This window comes from Oryx dammah, unplaced genomic scaffold (genome assembly GCF_014754425.2).
Source record: "Oryx dammah isolate SB20612 unplaced genomic scaffold, SCBI_Odam_1.1 HiC_scaffold_26, whole genome shotgun sequence".
Classification (NCBI taxonomy): domain Eukaryota; kingdom Metazoa; phylum Chordata; class Mammalia; order Artiodactyla; family Bovidae; genus Oryx; species Oryx dammah.
Window position 1 is genome coordinate 72,633,312 of NW_024070210.1, and position 21,892 is coordinate 72,655,203.

General features: G+C 38.9%; 1 protein-coding gene across 2 annotated transcripts in view; it reads right to left on the reverse strand.

Annotated features, from left to right (window-relative positions):
- Nucleotides 1-21,892, reverse strand: part of FMN1 (formin 1) — a 435,492-nt gene that overhangs the window by 85,456 nt on the left and 328,144 nt on the right. For both annotated transcript variants that reach the window (XM_040226990.1, XM_040226989.1), the window contains one exon: nucleotides 10,977-11,069. In XM_040226990.1, the coding sequence (XP_040082924.1) occupies nucleotides 10,977-11,069 (93 nt within the window). The remainder of the gene's footprint in view (nucleotides 1-10,976; nucleotides 11,070-21,892) is intronic.

The following is a 21,892-nucleotide window of genomic DNA, read 5'->3' on the forward strand; positions in this document are numbered from 1 at the left end:
TGGGGGTGGGGGAAATAGATGCTCTTGACAGAAATTTCTGGGAAAAAAATGGATTCAAATTAATCCTGTCAGATAAGAGTCTACTTGATAAACCTCTGTAAGGTTTTCTCCACCTTCCAAGGATTACTGCTCTGTTCCTTCAGTGACCTGGAAATCACAATTTGTTCATTAATTAAAAAGATAATTATTAACACCTATTATAGGCCAGGCTAAGCCTATATTACATTGAGACAAGAAAATGAACAGAACCAGACAGACATATTTCCAGCTATCAATGGGTCTTAATTCTTTGCCATCTAAGGTTCTCTGGAGTCATCCCCATGGGTGCTTTTTTGAGTAGTGATGTATACAAGAACTCATTTTGGCCCATGTAGAGTGTGTGTTTCCCCTGCTGCAGTCCTTCCTTCTGAAAGTTGTGTAAAGAATATAAGAATTATATCCTTTCACAGGTCTCACAGTCCAGATCAGTGATCTGTCCTGATCTCTGTAACCTTAAAATTTGAATATAGTGGCTCAGATGGTTTTCTTTCTATATTTTGGGGGCTGAAGTAAAGAGATTACCTAATAACCTGCTCTTATTCTACAGTTTCCAGAGGTTCAATTTTAGCCTTTATCAATCTACTCTAAGTATTTATGAAAAAATGGATATATGCATATCTGCAACATAGAAAGATGCTTTGATATCCAGGAGACCTAACCACAGGTGTGTGATGTAGAACAAAAACGCATCTTATCAGATCCTGGCACAATTTACCAACACTAAAAGGACTTAAACAGGAAGCCCATGTAGGGGGAAAAAAGTCTGCAGGCACTTTACAAGACACAGGTTCTTTGTTCATTAATTAAAAAGATAATTATTAACACCTATTATAGGCCAGGCTAAGCCTATATTACATTGAGACAAGAAAATGAACAGAACCAGACAGACATAGTTCCAGCTATCACTGGGTCTGCAACTTAATAGATAAACCTTTTTGCTTTCAATGCTTAATATCAGACTTGTTATTTTTTTTAACTTGGTAAACTTATCTACTTAGTTTTTATTAGAACACAGTTTCTTGACATTAAGTGTATCTTTAATCTCAGATGGTCAAAGAACCTCAGAAGATAGTTGGGTAAATTAAGACTAGCACAGTTCATTCAGACTCCGTTTAAGTCCACTCATGGATGCCAAGTAAAACTAATGGAGAATGAGATAAGGCCAAGTGTGGGAGAGTGTTGGTATTAGCACCAGCTTAGACTCCAGCCCTCCCTGCCAAAGCTATAAATACAAATGACCAATTTAACAGCATGAAAAGACCACCCTAAAGATCTATACCTGAGACCTAATCAGTTGTTCTGCGCCTTCTTTCAATTACAGGATCCCTGCCACGTTTATGGGGACTTTTAACACAAGCATCACATTTTTGAAGGCCATATCATTATGACCATGTTTGATCTGAGGGTGGGAAAACATGAGCTCGAATAATGCCTGCACAAGGTCACTCTGAACGGAGCTGTAAACTGGAATCAATAAGAGCCTGCTGTGGAAAAGAAAAACGAAGTCAGGGGAAGGGCTCAGATACTGTGGACGATGCAACTCTGAAAAGGGGTGCCATTAAAAGTACTTTCGATTCTGCGTGGAAAGCGAAATTAGTTAAGAACACACTTTGTCAAACAACACTATTTAAGGGCATCTGGAGAAGGGAAGGATGATAAAAGATAGAAGGACAAGCACATCACCTCCACTTGAGTGCGGCAACAGGATATGATTTACAAAAGAAAACTAAACCATCATGAGGGCAAAAAGAAACGAACTGCAGCTCATACGAAAATTAGCCTAACCCTGGACCAACTGAGTCCCAATGCACGTGTGCGACTCCTCAGGTGTAAAGAATGTAGTTGCTTAAGGCTTTATGAGTGATGAATCTCTAACACAAAACTGGCTTTCCTGCCAGAAATACTCAAATACTATAGAAGTATAGAACTATGTTTTCTCAATTATGGTTACTATATTATACCTTGTACTCAGATATTCTGATAATCCAGGAGTTTTTCATTCTCTACCCTTTCTTGGGGGATATCTCCTTCATTTCCATGACTTAAACTGCCATCCTCTGAAGTCTCACCCAATGCTCTCCTCTGAGCCCAATATTCGATTTGTGTCTCAAATTTATGTCAAGTCAATGTGTCCAAACTTTATGTCACTGTATTCTACCTCAAGTGGGACTTCCAGATCAGTATCCAGCCAGTTATTCAAGCAAGAAAAAGGAGAGTCGTTGTTTCCCCTCTGTGTTTGTAATTCTCATAGTCTTATCTAGTTTTGTAACTCCTAAAAGCTTTATCAATATGTTTCTTCCTTTCTTATTTCTATTGTGGTTGCTTTTGCTCAAGTTCTTACCATCATTTGGCTGGACAGCTACAGAAGAACTTGACAGACTGGCTTCCAATTATTTACTATCCCAACTCTTCTTTATATTGCTCTTAACTGCAATGTATTTCTCTAAAAAAAATTTTTTTTCTTTTGGCCATGCTGCACAGCTTGTAGGATCTTAGTTTCCCGACCAGGGATTGAACTGCACACTGCACTTTCGTCAGGGACAGAGTGAAGTCCTGACCACTGGACCACCAGGGAATTCTCTATAATGCATTTCTCAACAACAACAAAAAGCAAAATGATTCCAACACACCAACATCACAACAAACACGCCCAACAGAACATGTCACTCCCACACACATAATTTTTCAAAGGGCTCTCACTTGCCCATAATTGTCATTCATATTTCTAAGCAAGTCACTGAGATTCTCCTCTTCTTTGGGGTCTTGAGTTCTTGCCATATGCCCTGTGATACAATCACACTAAGTCTTCTGCCATTGCCCAAACACAGCATGTCTTTCATCCTGAGATTTGCAGTGTTTTCCTTTGCCTGGAGTGCCCTTCATAATCTGTCTGCAGAGAATTTCTAATCTTTAATTTCCTCATCTGTACAACAGGGTGATAACAATGTTTATTTCACAGGGTTGTCATGAAGGCTAAGTAAAATGATCTACTCCCCACGGTGCCTAGCCTGTAGAAGCAATCACCAAATATTAGCAATCACTGTCATTGCTGTTCCTATCATCATTGTTATCTTTGTTTGGTTTTGTTTTTCAAATCTCAACAAAAAATATCTCCTTCGCTCAGTGTCCCCTCACTTACCTGGAAGCATTAATCATTCCTTCTTTCTGATCTGATGCCTAACTATGGTACCTAACAGAAGCAGAAGATATTAAGAAGAGGTGGCAAGAATACACAGAAGAACTGTACGAAAAGATCTTCATGACCCAGATAATCATGATGGTGTGATCACTCACCTAGAGCCAGACATCCTGGAATGTGAAGTCAAGTGGGTGTTACGAAGCATCACGACAAACAAAGCTAGTGGAGGTGATGGAATTCCAGTTGAGCTGTTTCAAATCCTAAAAGATGATGCTGTGAAAGTGCTACACTCAATATGTCAGCAAATTTGGAAAACTCAGCAGTGCCCACAGGACTGGAAAAGGTCAGTTTTCATTCCAATCTCAAAGAAAGGCAATGCCAAAGAATGCCCAAACTACCACACAATTGCACTCATCTCACACTCTAGTAAAGTGAAAGTGAAAGTGAAGTCACTCAGTCATGTTCAACTCTTTGGGACCCCATGGACTGTAGCCTATCAGGCTCCTCAGTCCATGGAATTTTCCAGGCAAGGCACTGGAGTGGGTTGCCATTTCCTTCTCCAGGGCACCTTCCCAACCCAGGGATCGAACCCGGATCTCCCACACTGCTGGCAGACGCTTTACCATCTGAGCCACCAGGGAAGCACAAAAAGGTTGCCAACCCCTGTTTTATTTCTTTGTTTGGGCAGCACCACACAGCATGCAGAACTTCTCTGCCCAGGGATCGAACACATCCAGTCTTTACCACTGGACCACCATAGAAGTCCTGTGAACACGCTAGTAAAGTAATGCCCCAAATTCTCCAAGCCAGGCTTCAGCAATACGTGAACCGTGAACTTCCGGACGTTCAAGCTGGTTTTAGAAAAGGCAGAGGAACCAGAGATCAAATTGCCAACATCTGTTGGATCACAGAAAAAGCAAGAGAGTTCAAAAAAAAAATCTGTTTCTGCTTTATTGACTATGCCAAAGCCTTTGACTGTGTGGATCACAATAAACTGTGGAACATTCTGAAAGAGATGGGAATACCAGACCACCTGACCTGCCTCTTGAGAAGCCTATATGCAGGTCAGGAAGCAACAGTTAGAACTGGACATGGAACAACAGACTGGTTCCAAACAGAAAAAGGATGTATAGGCTGTATATTGTCACCCTGCTTATTTAACTTCTATGCAGAGTACATCATGAGAAATGCTGGGCTGGAAGAAGCACAAGCTGGAATCAAGATTGCCAGAAGAAATGTCAATAACCTCAGACATGCAGATGACACTACCCTTTATGGCAGAAAGTGAAGAGGAACTAAAAAGCTTCTTGATGAAAGTGAAAAAGGAGAGTGAAAAAGTTGGCTTAAAGCTCAACATTCAGAAAATGAAGATCATGGTATCTGGTCCCATCACTTCATGGGGAAATAGATGGGGAAACAGTGGAAACAGTGGCTGACTTTATTTTTTTGGCTCCCAAATCACTGTAGACGGTGATTGCAGCCATGAAATTAAAAGATACTTTCTTCTTGGAAGAAAAGTTATGACCAACCTAGATAGCATATTCAAAAGCAGAGACATTACTTTGTCAACAAAAGTCTGTCTAGTCAAGGCTATGGTTTTTCCAGTAGTCATGTATGGATGTGAGAGTTGGACTGTGAAGAAAGCTGAGCGCCGAAGAATTGATGCTTTTGAACTGTGGTGTTGGAGAAGACTCTTGAGAGTCCCTTGGACTGCAAGGAAATCCAACCAGTCCATCCTAAAGGAAATCAGTCTTGGGTGTTCATTGGAAGGACTGATGTTGAAGCTGAAATTCCAATACTTTAACCACCTGATGCAAAGAGCTGATTCATTTCAAAAGACCCTGATGCTGGGAAAGATTGAGGGCAGGAGGAGAAGGGGACGACAGAGGATGAGATGGTTGGATGGCATCACTGACTCAATGGACATGGGTTTGGGTAGACTCCAGGAGTTGGTGATGGACAGGGAGGCCTGGCGTGCTGCGGTTCATGGGGTTTCAAGGAGTCGGACAGGACTGAGCAACTGAACTGAACTATAGTTACCATATTACATCAATTTCAAAATTGATGGAATTTTCATATTTTAGCATCTTTGATACTGGGGTATATCTTGTAATCTATGACAAGTCCTGGCTTAATTGGCAGCAATTTTTGTTTCTTTGGCCACCTGATGTGACGAACTGACTCACTGAAAAGACCCTGATGCTGGGAAAGATTGAAGGCAGGAGAAGGGGACAACAGAGGATGAGATGGTTAGATGGCATCACTGACTCAATGGACATGAGTTTGAGTAAGCTCTCAGAGTTAGTGATGGAAAGGGAAGCCTTGTGTACTGCAGTCCATGCATGGGGCAGCAAAGAGTCGGACACGACTGAGTGACTGAACTGAGTAGCACTTGGAATAATGTTGCTACTTATAATGAGTAGCATAGCAGATGACACCTAAACTTCTGATAACTGCCATAAAAACATGATTATCCAGGGTGGATAATGCATATTTATAGTAGACAGGAAATCTCACATTTTCTGTGAATCAATGAACCATCTCCAGAAGAAAGGGACTGCTATGTGGAACTCTACAGTAGCCGAGAGCTATTTCATTTCTATATACTGCAATATAGCAAGGTCCCACCCCCTGAACCACAGAGAGGTAGCCTGATGAAGCAGCATGCTATCACCTCCTTCAGTTAAGCACTCACATCTGAGAGCCAGACAGCAGCCAGATCCAGAGAATGAGTGGGGAGAGGCGAGTCTGTGATACTGGGTCCCAATAACCCTGGATTTAATAAGCTCAGAAGGTAAAACAATTACGTAGAGAAGAGAATGAAGGAATATGGTGGGAAAGGCCAAGGGATCATGCTTCTAGATAGCTTGGCCAATCGAGGTCAAAGCAAGCCACAGAAATAATTTTAAATGTTCTAGTATCCATGCTTTAAAATGAAAACAAGTCAATTAAGATTAAAAATTTATTTTATTTGTTTAACCCAACATAGAAAAAAATGCTATTTATCATGAAACCAATATAAAAAAGAAGAAATATTTTGGGGGACTGTCTTCAAAATCTGATGTATGATTGATTCCTATGGCATGTCTCAGTTTGGATCAGCCACATTTCAATTGCTCAGCAGCTGCACGTGGTCAGTGCCTACCATCCTGGGCAACACAGATCTAGACTGCTTTTTTGACCAACTCAGTTAAGTAATGAGTCAACAGTAACAGGTATTTCAACAGCAGCTCTTTTTCACCACATGATATTAGGAATGTTTAAGGTTTATTTTTATATTTTAAAATTCTTTTTAGAATAGTAATTTTCCTTCAAATTCTTTTCGTGTCTCATTTTGGCTGACTTTGTTTTAACCATAATTTGAGGTTATTCCTATGTCCTTCCCAACTTCCCTTCATTCTGCTGGTTAAAGAAGAGGTGACTTCTTTATTCAATTATAGACCTTTCCCCAGTGAGTCGATCCCTGGGAGAGGGACAAGGAGTCTATGGTTCATCTTAGGATTGTCAGCTTCTGTCACAATGCCTAACACATAGCGGGCTCTGAAGAAATATTTTTGAATAAACATTAAAAGGTGAACTAAGGTTGACAACAGTGGTTCTCAACCTGGGCTGCACACTGGGATTATGTGGGGAGTTGAAAAAAAAAAAAAAAAGAGTGCCGATGCTTGGTCTCACCCCTAGAGATCCTGGAAGTAGGTCTGGAATTTGGCTTGGGTGTTGAAATTTTAAAAATCTCCCCCAGGCAATCCTAGTATACAGTCAGGGTTGAGAACCACTGCTCTAGGGCTTTCTTAGGACAGCTTACTCTGGCCACATCCTTGCTTTCTTGACACAAGGTTCAGTTTGCTTCAGCTCCATTCCTACTCTCAGAACAGATCAAAAGTTTCTTAAGAAACCTTGTAGAGAAGAAAATTAAAACAGAATTGCCAAGAGTGATTTGCAAATCCTTTTCCAAGGCATTGAAGAAGATTTTCAGTGTTCTAAATCTATTCATATTTATCTTTTTCCAACAAAAGGAATAAAATTCACAAAGTAAGTTTTTTAAAATGCTAGCTAATTTGAAAAGATCATAAGGCCATTATAGCATACAGACTGATAATATCCAGGCATTCTCATGGCAGAATTTTTTAGATATAAAATAACAGCGATTAAAAATAGAAATGGACAGCCAAGACATGGAAGCAACCTAAATGTCCACTCACTGACAAATAAATAAAGAGATGTGGTATATATATATACACACACTGTGCTTAGTCACTGAGTCATGTCTAGCTCTTTGTGACCCCATGGACTGTAGCCTGCCAGGCTCCTCTGTCCACAGTGATTTTCCAGGCAAGAATACTTGAGTGGGTTGCCATGCCCTCCTCTAAGGGATCTTCCCAACTACCCAGGTCTCCCACATTGCAGGCAGATTCTTGACCAGCTGAGCTACTCAGGAAGCTCACATATACACATACATACATACATATACATATACACACAATGGAATATTACTCAGCTATAAAAAAAAGTGAAAAATCCCATCTGCAGCAACATGGATGGACTTGGAGATTATTATACTAAGTGAAATAAGACAGGTTAAGACAAATATCAAATGTAATCACTTATATGTGGAATCTAAAAAAATGATACAAATGAACCTATAGAAAGAGATTCACAGACAAAGAAAATAAAGTTATGGTTACCAAAGGAGAAAGGAAGGGTAGAGAGAGGGATAAATTAGTAGTTAGAGCTTAACATATACACTCTGCTGCTGCTGCTGCGTTGCTTCAGTGGTGTCCGAATCTCTGTGGCCCCATAGACGGCAGCCCACCAGGCTCCCCCGTCCCTGGGATTCTCCAGGCAAGAACACTGGAGTGGGTTGCCATTTCTTTCTCCAATGCATGAAAGTGAAAAGTGAAAGTGAAGTCACTCAGTCGTGTCCAACTCTTAGTGACCCCATGGACTGTATCCTTCCAGGCTCCTCTGTCTCTACTATAGATAGTAAGGACATACTCAATCTTTTATACTAGACTATAAGGGAAAAGAATCTGAAAAAGAATATAAATATTTATATATATATACACATACACATATATATCCCACCTGAAACACAATACTGTAAATCATCTAGACTTCAATAAAAGAATTTTAAAAAATCCAGAAATGGGGAAAAAAGGAATGAAATTTAAGCACACATGAGCCTCATTTCAAGTTTCCTTATACATATGTCAAAAGTTGAAATTATTAATTTGAGGTCAGCAAAAGGAAATGTTGTGTGCTCTTCTTTAGGCCATTTAGGCTATACATGAAATAAACATAAAGCAATGTATCATAGCAAATGAAACAATTAACAAAGGATTAATTTCCAAAATATACAAGCAGCTCATCCAACTCAATGCCAGAAAAACAAACAACCCAATCAAAAAGTGGGGAAAAAGACCTAAACAGACATTTCTCCAAAGAAGACATACAGATGGCTAACACACACATGAAAAGATGCTCAACACTGCTCATTATTAGAGAAATGCAAATCAAAACCCCACTAGATATCACCTCACACAGGTCAGAATGGCCATCATGAAAAAGTCTACAAACAATAAATGCTGGGGAGGGTGTGGAGAAAAGGGAACACTCTTGCACTGTTGGTGGGAATGCAAACTGATACAGCCACTATGGAAGACAGTATGGAGATTCCTTAAAAAACTAGGAATAAAACCATCATATGACCCAGCAATGCCACTCCTAGGCATATACCCTGAGGAAACCAAAATTGAAAGAGACACATGTATCCCACTGTTCTTTGCAGCACTATTTACAATAGCTAGAACATGGAAACAACCTAGATGTCCACTGACAGATGAATGGATAAAGAAGTTGTGGTACATATACACAATGGAATATTACTCAGCCATAAAAAGGAACACATTTGAGTCAGTTCTGATGAGGTGGATGAACCTAGAACCTATTATACAGAGTGAAGTGAGTCAGAAAGAGAAAGACATATATTGTATTCTAACGCATATATACAGAATCTAGAAAAAAGGTACTGAAGAATTTATTTACAGGGAAGCAATGGAGAAACAGACATAGAGAATAGTCTTATGGACACGGGGAGAGGGGAGGAAAGGCTGAGATGTATGGAAAAAGTAACATGGAAACTTACGTTACCATATGTAAAATAGATAGCCAACCGGAATTTGCTGTATGGCTCAGGAAACTCAAACAGGGGCTCTGTATCAATCTAGAGGGTTGGGATGGGAAGGGAGATGGGAGGGAGGTTCAAAAGGGAGAGGATATATGTATACCTATGCCTGATTCATGCTGAGGTTTGACAGAAAACAGCAAAATTCTGTAAAGCAATTATCCTTCAATTAAAAAACTAAAAAAAGCAATGCATCTACTTTATAAATCACATATAAAATCTAATTTCAGCCATATAACTCATAAATGTTGGTATTACTGTCTGGTCTCAAAATGATACCTTGGCCTGGTGCCAGGACTTCCATCATATTTGAGGTTCAGCTGCGGCCAAGAGAGAACTCTGACTTCTGCTTCAACACAAATGAGACCTCATCCAGGAGGAGGGAGCAATGAACTCTGTACCAAGGGGCCAGCTGGAATGAAGTTTCTCTGACTCATGGACTGAGAATTTCCCTGCCAGTTCCCAAGGTGGTTTGGCCATACTTTATGGATTTACTCTGCTTAAAGGTCTTTTGTTGATAGTTTGGTATCATGTGGCCTTATTAATAAATATAAATAGCATGCTAATAAACCACTAAAGGTTCCTACGTGCATTTCTCCTGGCTTTTGAGCAAAGACAAAAGCCCCCTCTTACTACCTCACACTTTTTCTTTATTTAGATAGAATTGATGTAAAATATTATATTAGCTTCAGGTGTACAACATAATGATTATACACACACACACACACACACACACACATATGGTGAAATGATCATCACAGTAAGTCTAGTTAACATCCGTCCATGTAGAGTTACAAATTTTGTGTGTGCGATGAGAACGCTTTAAGATCTACTCTCTTAGCAACTTTCAAATACACAGTACAGTATTATTAACTACAGTCACCATCCTGTACATTACATTCCCCATGAGTTATTTCTTTTACAACTGAAAATTGCACCCCACACTTATTTTTGTTTCACATCATAAGTTGGATTTGAGAAACCAGAATAGGAAATATCCAAAAGGCATTAAACTATCACTCACTACCAGGGCTCAACAAAAGTTCCCCAGTCCTGCCAAAACCATGGAGGAAGGAACATAATTTGGTACGATTTTTAAGTCAGTACTGGGTCTCATGTATATCACTTCCATCTGCTAACCCCTGAGGGCCGATGGGTGCCAAGTGATTGGATGTGTGACATTCACCTGGCCCCAATTTTGCTTTCTGAAAAGGAATGGAAAATACACTACCAGTTTCCAAGTTGCTACGCTCATAAAACCAGAAAGATAATCACCATCCGCCTACACGACTGCATAAGCCTGCATGGCTGTCACCTGTCAGTTCACAGGTATTGAGGATCCTCTGGGGAACCATCAAGAGACAAAGAGAAAGCTTTCCCTCGCAAAGTTTATAGAAACAGGAGTAATGTTAAAGGATTTAAACTATTACAGCACATTTGAGAGGTGATATAAAGGTTACAGGACAACTTCATCTACACTGAGTATAGATCCACCATGGGAAGATGGTCTAATGGAATCCTTGGCGCTGCCAGGGCTCAGGCAGGATGTGCAGGGTGGTGGGGCTCAGAGAAGATGGGGGACAGGAGGTCATTTCAGAATATCACATCTCCTACCTTTCTGGAAGAACTCTTCGAGGCTGTCCTTGAACGGCTGCAGATATTCCTTTGGCGACTCCTTACACACGACTGCCATCTGCTTCTCACTTGCTGTGAAGAGAAGGTGGCAGTCAGACTTCCTCAAGAACACAGATTTCCTGAACTCATGCTCTGTGCTCGGCATTAAGTGGGAAATCCTTACCCATCATTATTTATCCAAATTACAGGGCAAAAAGCAAAACCAAAAAACAAAAATAATTACTCACTCTATACCTTTCTTCAGGAACAGGGAAATGCATCACCTTCAACCTCTTTTAATTTTTTTAAAGAAATGCAGCAAAACTTCCGACTTGGCACAGGTGAAAAACTCTGCTTTTTGGTCTCTCAAAAAGAGAGGCAAAAGCAATGTAAGGACTAGTCCTAGCAAATTAAGAGCCTAGATCCTCTTCAGATTCATAGTCCAAAAGCTTAAAATAGATGTTGCAAAAATTCCCAGGTCTTGAACCACTGCACAGCATGAGAAGCCAGGTTGGGGAGGATCAAACCTCTCTTCACTTTTGTTCACCTACCCTTCCCATTAATATTTTACTAAAACATGTGAAATCATTTTAAATATGATTTACTACAGACAGGATATCCAGAATTTACCACATATTGTTTTTTGGTAATCAAGACCCCTCAGATAGTTTTCATTTGGTGATATGGAAACTACAATTACCTGTAACAAATCTGTCACAAAAGGCAGATAACCCAGGCAAGAGTCATTTTCCCCAAGTTTTGATATGTTTGTACAGTGGCAGAAATGCACTAGGTAGAAAAAAAGGCTTCATTTCTCCCAAGCTAGAGCTGAGTCATGATCACTTTTGTCTGTTGATCACGGCCACAAATTACTGACATGCCATTGATCAAAAGAATATATTAAAGCACCAGATTTTCACCATAAACAAATCATCATAAATGGTTCAAAAAATAGAGAAAGGTATATTCTTGGAGGAATTTACAGAAGCAGAAAGGAAGGTATTTTGGAAGAGTAAAGGATGCTTTTATTTATGTCAGGAAATTCGTATACAAGAACTTGGTGTTTCCAAAACCAGCATCCCAAAATGTTTACTATGAACATGTGAAGTAATCCACAAGCACAACAGCCCTGAAACACAGAAAAGGCAAAAGAGGTCCTTCGAAATTAGTTACTTGACATTTTCTCTTACAATACTGCCACCTAGATTGCTGAAATCCTAGATGACTCTGGGAGACTATCAGATTGTACTGTAGATGAAAGCATGATGGCAGGGATTCTGTTAAACTCAGCATCAGCTGCAATCTCAGAATCACCTCTAGGGATTTCCTCCTAGGATCATGAGGCTGATCGCAGGACACAAGGGCCTAAATGCAGGCTCTTCCCATTGACATAGTTATTTTCCAAAAGTTTTTAATAGAGTTTATTTTGAATATCTATGGTGAACTATTCTGATAATCACTCTAGTGCTATCTAGGAAACCTTTGTCCACTGGGATGCAAAGATTCGTTTCTTTTTTCTTTTTAATGATCCATCTTATCTGGAACAAATACCTTAAAACCAGTCAATCATTATTTCAAAACATTCCTCCCTCTACTCTTACCTTTTTACCTTTATTTGTCAGTATGTTTGTCCTCTCCACAATACCTACTTAATAATTTTCTACTGTTGTATGATCTTCCTTTACCTCTTTGCTAGTTCTCTCCTATGAACCTAATACTCTACCAGTGTTTTTCAAATGCATGTTAAATCAACAAGTCCAAAATTTGTGGTGGTGGTTTAGTTGCTCAGTTGTGTCCAACTCTTGTGACCCCATGGACACAAGGTTCCTCTGTCCATAGGATTTTCCAGGCAAGAATACTAGAGTGGGTCACCATTTCTTCTCCAGGGGATGTTCCTGACCCAGGGATGGAACCCAGGTTTCTTGCATTGCAGGCAGATTCTTTACCTACTGAGCTACCAGGGAAGTATGTTATTGTATTTTATCCCAAGTGGGTCCTCTACATCAGTATCCAGCCAGTTATTAGAGGAATAAAAAGGAGAGTTGTCCTTTTCTACTCTGTTTTTGTATTTCTAGTCACATAACTCCTAAAAGCTTTATCAGTATGTCCATTACTTTTTTTTTTTTAATTTATTTTTTAATTTTACTTTACAATTCTGTATTGGTTTTGCCATATATTGACATGAATCCACCACGGGTGTACATGCGTTCCCAAACATGAACCCCCCTCCCACCCACCTCCCCACAACATCTCTCTGGGTCATCCCGTGTACCAGCCCCAAGCATGCCGTATCCTGCATCGGACACAGACTGGCGATTCAATTCTTACTTGATATTATACATGTTTCAATGCCATTCTCCCAAATCATCTCACCCTCTCCCTCTCCCTGAGTCCAAAAGTCCGCTATACATATCTGTGTCTTTTTTGCTGTCTTGCATACAGGGTCATCATTGCCATCTTTCTAAATTCCATATATATGTGTTAGTATACTGTATTGGTATTTTTCTTTCTGGCTTACTTCACTCTATATAATCAGCTCCAGTTTCATCCATCTCATCGGAACTGATTCAAATGTATTCTTTTTAACGGCTGAGTAATACTCCATTGTGTATATGTACCACAGCTTTCTTATCCATTCATCTGCTGATGGACATCTAGGTTGTTTCCATGTCCTGGCTATTATAAACAGTGCTGCAATGAACATTGGGGTACATGTGTCTCTTTCAATTCTGGTTTCCTCGGTATACTGTAACCAAAATGATAAGTACCTCCCTTCCCATCACTGTTCTATTATCAAAATAATGACTTTGAGCTAGAGCTATCAGAGAGAGAGGGAAGAGGGATAGTGTAGATAGAGCTGGAAGAGGTCAATGTATTGGTTTTGTTCTATTCTTTTTTGTTTTAAGGGAGAGGAGATCAAAACTTAACTTTAAACTTAAATTTTCTCTAGTCTCTATGGATTAAAATGCAAGATTATCCACTGAAAACAAAAAGGCAAAGGGACAAAAAAAGATGAAACCCTTAATGGATTCTTGTTGCTCATTCAAATGAATTCAAACTTCCAGGCTGAGATTTAAGGCCTTTCCCCTTTTCATCTTTATATTTTCCCATATATTTGACTAATGAGACCAAAATTACATGTTTCCAAATTATATCAACCAGTGTTGCCAGCTACATGCCTGCACTCATGTGGTTCTTTGTCCACCCTGCTCTCACTCCCTACATACTTTCTTGTGCATTTGATAAAATCCTATTCTTCCTAAAAAAGTTTTTCTGAGATGCTACCACTACCATAAAACCCTTCCAATCCAAAGTTTTTGAATCTTTTGAACATCTATCTTCCAGAGAGCATTTATGTTTTACCTTTTATTATATTTGTCTATTTATATTACTCCTTGCAAAATTACCACGGTTTCATTTAGTCGTCCCCAAACTTGTCCAGAGACCTCCATGCATCTGGCCAAAGCATCAGATATCTTCAATAAGATTCTTATGTGAAGGAAAGTGGAAAAAAAATTTAGCAATTTTGACCCAGACAGAGTGGGCTCTCCAGGGGTGTAATATGACCTCCTTGCCTCTTTACTTTCTCCTTCCTTCCTAGGGCTTCCCTGATGACTCAGATGGTAGAGAATCTGCCTGCAATGCCGGAGACCCAGGTTCGATCAGCGGGTCATGAATATCCCCTAGAAAAGTGATGGCTACCCATTCCAGTATTCTTGCCTGGAGAATCCCATGGACAGAGGAGACTGGCAGGCTACAGTCCATGGGGTCACAAAGAGCCAGATGCAACTAACACTTCCACTTTCCTCCCTAGGTACATCAACAGGTCGCAGTCTCTTTATTCTGCAAACACTGTGACTGTCCCAAGCTGATGTGAAAGTGCTTCGTGTATTTATAAGTATCCCCCAAACATCTACCACTTCATGTTGGAAGGCACAGGAAAGTAGCAAAGATCATTCTCCTGATTGAATAGTTGTGGCAGCAGACTAAGATGCAGGAGACTGATCAGACACACTGTGGAAGAGTTCTACTTTCAAGAATTGACATTTTCCAATGAACTTTTATGACCACATAAATTTTTCTGATGATACCAAACTATGATTATGAAGCCATATTTATTCTCACAATATAAACTGGGAGAGGGTTTCAAATTAACTGGTCTTCTACTGCATTCATATTCCAACACTTTCATTTATAGAGAACTATGTTTCATGAACACAAATAATATACAGTAAGGCAGGCCTGCATTTTGGTAAAAGGACATAACTGAAGCCAGGACAGTAATTTCTTCAAGATTACTTCTTCCTAGGCAAAGCAAAGCCCAACGTAGAGCTTCTTTTCCCAATTACACAAATAAAACCTCTGTGTCTGCCTGAATTAAAAGGGTCGATCACTGTGGTCCTCCCTTTGTGCTGGCTGAGGTGACAGAGCCTATGATGTCCATGAAGCTCCCCAGACTGGCCAGGTGGTGGTGCGGTAAAAGGCTGGCGCTTGGGTCCACACCTACCTGAGTGCAGGTGGGTTGTGGCTTTTCTCATTTGCAAAACGGGGACCCCCTTAATCACAAGCACAATAGCCTTTCCCTTCTCCAGGGGATCTTCCCAACCCAGGATCAAACCTGGGTCCCCCACATTGCAGGCAGATTCTTTACCAGCTGAGCCACAAGGGAAGCCCAAGAATACTGAAGTGGGTAGCCTATTCCATTTCCAGCAGATCTTCCCAACCCAGGAATCGAACCAGGGTTTCCTGCATTACAGGCAGATTCTTTACCCACTGAGCTATCAGGGAAGCCCTACAGGCAAAATACATGAATTAACTGAGCCAATGCATGTAAAGTGGTTTGCAGAACGCCTGGCACTAGCAAGTGGCATCCAATATATTATCTGTCACTTTTATAACTTTGTAAAATTGGTTGAGAAACATGTACTAGACAGAACAGCAAGAGAGTCATGGCTGGAGATTATGTCCTACAAATTCTACACACTCTATTTATGAAAATACACCTCAGTGCAAATCTCCTGTTTGGAACAGAGAGATAATGATTTTTGTTCCCTTGCTGATGATCTACCACCCACTATGAGAATTCAAGGAAGAAACTACTGGGGAAAGATGAAGCAAAATGTGAAGCAAGTGTCTGGGGCCTCTGAGCCTCCTGGGTTTGAAATGAGAAACACCGAAACCAGTCCAAAGGACAGCAGCTTCCCTGCTGGGCCCCGAGGTCCTCTGTGCACCCCAACGGGCACAGCCTCCCACGTGGCCTGTTAGAATTAAACTTTTCCACACGATCAAAGCACAGGGCTACCCTCTGACTGTCTGAGTGCAGTGCCATATTCCATGGCCAGGCAGCTGGCCGGCTCCCACTTATTAATTTGGCTTATCTAGGATGCATTCGAGCAGACCAACAGACCTGAAGACTAATTAACACTGACACTGGAGACTGGCAGTGCATAAAGGAGAGAGGTCCCTGACAAAGCCCCAGTGTCATTAATTGTCCAACCAGGAGACACTTATACAATATTGCTAGACCACCAAGGCTGCCTCACATAGAGCTGTGCCAGGAGTTCCAACGTTAGAAGCCAGAGTCACCCAGGCTTCTTTCTTTCTCTCTTCTTTTTCTATTTAATTGGACAGAATTAAAGAATATATTAATCCCTGAAGTTAGTTACTAATAGATCATTGTGAGAGATGAAATATTGAAAGCATTCTCTAAAATACTTTATAATATCCTATCCTATCCTTTCTCTGAGCTCCATGCTCAAAGAACTACCTCAGAGAATTGTTAAAGCAATACAAAGAACTGAGACAATACGAAAAACTATTAAATGGGCAGCCAAGAAAAAAATGGACACATTTTTAAAAATGTATAATCTCCCAAGGTTGAATATATATGTATATATTATATAATAAAATTATTGATACTAAATTGAGATACTAACTAAAGGTTAAGTACTTGTGAAGCATTTAAAATATAAAGTATAGCCAATACTTTATAATAACTATAAATGAGGTATAATATTTAAAAATTGTGGATCACTACGTTGCATACTCAAAGCTTATATATTATTGTACATCAAATATGCCTCTATTTAAAAAAAACAGTATTGTAAAGAAAATAAAGTAAAAATAAAATTAAATAATAAATAAAATAAATTAAAAAAACACCTAAAAAATAGGTTGATTGTCAAATATTTTAGAGGAAGGAAAGATATAGCTTTGAATATTTTGAGATTTCAAATATTAGACTGTTAAGTTTCTAAGTGGTTGTCTGTTTTTTTGTTTTTTAACCTTTAAGAACAAGGAATAAAGCTTATTGAGTCGCTTATAAAGCATGGGTAGGTTATAAGGATACAGAAGCAAGGTTGACATACAATCATCAAAATCTGATACATGTTTAATCATTTTAACAGATCAAATGTACATGGGCATTTTTAAGGAAAATAGGGTATACATTTTTTTCTGTATGAGTGAAGGACCTATGGTCTTTGTAATGAAGTCAGAATATAGTTTCAGAGAAAAAGAAAGATGCATCTAGGCTTTGCTTTTTAAATCTGGGATTCCCTCTTTTTCCCCTCTGTTTACCTAATTCCTACTCAACCTCTCTTTCGATCTGGGCCAGTTCTACTTGTTCTTCAGTTGTATAAGATCCCTAGCCTTTCTCTGAGCTCCATGCTTAAAGAACTAACTCAGAGAATTGCTAAAGCAACACAAAAACTGAGAGAGTATGAAAAACTATTAACATATGCCAATAAAGTGGACAACTGAGAAGAAATGGACAAATTTTTATAAATGCATAATCTCCCTAGATTGAACCAGGAAGACAGGAAATATGAACAGGCCAATTACCAGTAATGAAAATAAATCAGTAATAAAAAGTAATTCCTGACAAATGAAAGTCCAGGACCCAGACAGCTTCACAGATGAATTCTACCAAACATTTAGAGAAGAGCTAACACCTATCCTTGTCTAACTATTCAAAAAAAAAAAAAAAATGCAGAAAAAGGAATGCTTCTGAACTCATTCTATGAGGCCAGCATCATTCTGATATCAAAATCAGACAAAGACATAACACACACACACAAATTACAGGTCAAAATCACTGATGAATATAGATGAAAAATCCTCAATAAAAAATAGCAAACTGAATTCAACATTACATAAAAAAATTTCTTATACAGACATCTAATGAATTTCTACACACTAACAATGAACTCTCAGAAAGAGAAATTTAAGGAAACAACTGCATTTATAATCACATTGGAAAAAATAAAATATTTAAGAATAAACTTAACTAAGGAGGTAAAAGAACTATACTGGGATAAACTATAAAACACTGAAAAAAGAAATTGAAGACAACACAAACAGATGGAAAGATAGACTGTTCATGGACTGGAAGAATTAATGATGTTAAAAATGATCACACTACCCAAGGCAATATACAAATTCAATGCAATCCCTATCAAAATACCCAGGGCATTTTTCACAGAACTAGAACAAATAATTTTAAAATTTGTACAGAAACAAAAATAGACCCCAAATAGCCAAATAATCTTGAGAGAAGAACCAAGTTGCAGGAATCACGCTAACTATACTATAGAGCTTCAGTAACCAAAATATTACAGTGCTGTCACAAAAACAGATACATAGATCAATGGAATAGAACAGGCAGCTCAGAAATAAGCCCATGAACTTATTGTCAGTTAATCCAAGACAAAAGAGGTAAGAATATACAATGGAGAAGGGACAGTGTTTTCAAAAAGTAGTGCTAGGAAAACAAGACAGCTACATGTAAAGAAATAAATTTGAATATTCTCTAATACCATATACAAAAATAAACTCAAAATGGATTAAAGACCTAAATATAAGACTGGAAACCATAAAACCCCTAAAAGAAAACATAGGCGGAACATTTCTTGACATAAATTGCGACTATTTATTTTTTGGATCTGTCTCCTAAAGCAAAGGCATTAAAAGCAAAAATAAACAAATGAGACCTAATTAAACTTAAAAGCTTTTGCACAGCAAAGGAAACCATCAACAAAATAAAAGGACAGCCTAATAAATGGGAGAAAATATTTGCAAATGATATGACTGATAAAGGGTTAATATCTGTATCTATCTATCTACAGATACATATATAAACAACTCATACAACAACATCAAAAAACCCAAACAACTCAATTTTAAAAATGGGCAGAAGATCTGAACAGACACTTTTTCAAAAAGAAATACAGATGGCCAACAGGCATATGAAAAGATGCTCAATACTATTAATCATCAGAGAAATGCAATTAAAACCACAATGAGACATCCTCCTCACACTTGGCAGAATGGCTATCATCAAAGAGATCACAGATGATAAATGTTGGTGATGATGTGGGAAAAAGGGAACCCTCATATTGTTGGTGAGAATGTAAATCAGTACTGCCACTATGGACAACAGTATAGAGGCCCCTCAAAAATCTAAAAATAGAACTACCATATGACCCAGCAATCCACCCCTGGGCATTTATCCAAAAAAAAAAAAAAACAAACAAAAAACAAAAAAAAACCCAAACACTGATTCTAAAAGATACACGCACCCCAATGTTCAAAGTAGCATTATTTATAATTGCCAAGATATGGAAGCAACATAAGTGTCCGTCAACAGATGAATGAAGATGTAGGATATATACACAGTGGTATACTACACAGCCATAAGAAGAATGCAATTTTGATATCCTGCTATTTGCAACAATACAGATGGACTTGGTGAGGGTTATGCTAAGTGAAATAAGTTAGATGGAGAAAGATAAATACTGTATGATACCATTTACACGTGGAATCTAAAAATATAAAACAATTTATTGAATATAACAAGAAAGAAACAGACTCACAGATATGGAGAATAAACTAGTGGTTACCAGTGTGGAGAGGGACACAAGGGCTGGCAATATAGGAGTAGGGAATTAAGACGTAGAAACTACTATGTTTAAAAAAATAAGCTACAAGGATATACATATAGTACAACATAAGGGATATAACCAATATTTTATAACAACTAGAGATGGAATATAACCTTTAAACGTTGTGAATGTTGTATATCAACTATAGCTCAATAAAAAGAAAGTGATTTTAAAAAAGAACTAAGAAACTAAAACAAATGTTTATATTACACCAGTGAGGTTTATGTGAGAGATACAAGTCAGAGTTAGATTATAAAGAGAATAGACTGCTGGGTTAAGGAGTTTATTCCAAAGAAATTCATTCAATAAATACATCAATTCACCAAATAGTCACTGTATGCCAACTGTCTACCACAAACTGTATTCAGTATTAGGGATACATCAGTGGGGGCGGGGGGAAGACTAAAATCTCTGCCTTCAGACATTGTAGTGAATGGATCCCCAACAAAAATTTCTTAATGGGAATGGAACACAGTAACTATTGTTTCTCATAATCTGAATTGCATGTAAACATATGGGTTATTTACTTTAATGCTGCAAGGAGATCAAGCCAGTCAATCCTAAAGGATATCAATTTTGAATATTCATTGGAAGGACTGATGCTGAAACTGAAGCTCCAATACTTTGACCACCTAATGCGAAGAAACAACTCGTTAGAAAAGACCCTGATGCTGGGAAAGATTGAAGGCAGGAGATGGAGACAACAGAAGACGGGATGGTTGAATGGCATCACTGACTCAATGGACACGTGCTGAGCAAGCTCTGGGAGATGGTGAAGGAGAGAGAAGCCTGGCATTGTGCAGTCCACGGGTCACAGAGTCAGACACAACTGAACTACTGAACAACAACATACTGTACTTCAAGGCTTTTTTTAGTAAAAGCAGGACAGTATATAGTGTTCTTCCTAGTGCATTTCACGTCAAGCAACATATACACACAAAGGGCTTTAAGTTATCTAGCCCCAAACATACTTTTATTAAGATAAATTTAAAAACAAATTCAGAAATCAAGATAGCAGTCTTAGCGTGATGAACCTATACAGTATCTTTTCACGGTATTGGCCTTGAACTGAATGGCTGGGGGATTATATTACATCCAATGCATTAAAAAAGATATAAAAAACACTTTGAGCTAATTCAAATCAAGGACTTCTATGGGGGAGGCAAATCATACATAAAATCAGTAAAATGTAGGTAATTTAAAAAATTTGCTTGTTAAAGGTTTGGCACAAATGAGAATGCTATTTTGTGGCTACTTTCTGCATGTTCATTTTTTAAAGAAGGCTACATAAAGGAAAGTATCAGCTTATACTTTAAAGTCGAACGTTTAAAATAAACAAGTTAAAAATAAACAAAAGCTGCAAACAGATAGTGCCTATTTCATGTTCTTGGATTCTGATGCTGGAAATGGGAGCACTGAGTGAACTCCGGGAGTTGGTGATGGACAGGGAGGCCTGGTGTGCTGCGATTCATGGGGTCGCAAAGAGTCGGACACGACTGAGCGACTGAACTGAACTGAACTGATGGCTTCCCTGGTGACTCATGGAACAACAAATAAGATAAAAAGCAGAGTATGGGGTTGTCCAGGTATGGGGGAAGGAGGGATAAAAAGATTACTGGGATGATGGTTAAAAGACATGAGGCTTCTTTTTGGGTAAGGAAAATTTTCTAAAATTGAGTGTGTTGATGGTTGCTGCTGCTGCTGCTGCTGCTAAGTCGCTTCAGTCGTGGCCAAGTCTGTGTGACCCCATAGACGGCAGCCCACCAGGCTCCCCCATCCCTGGGATTCTCCAGGCAAGAACACTGGAGTGGGTTGCCATTTCCTTCTCCAATGCATGAAAGTGAAAGTGAAAGTGAAATTGCTCAGTCAGTGGTGTCACACAACTCTGCAAATATAACAAAAATCACTGAATTGTACACCTTAAGAGGGTGAATTAGATGGCATCTACATGTATCTCAATAAACCTATTAAAGA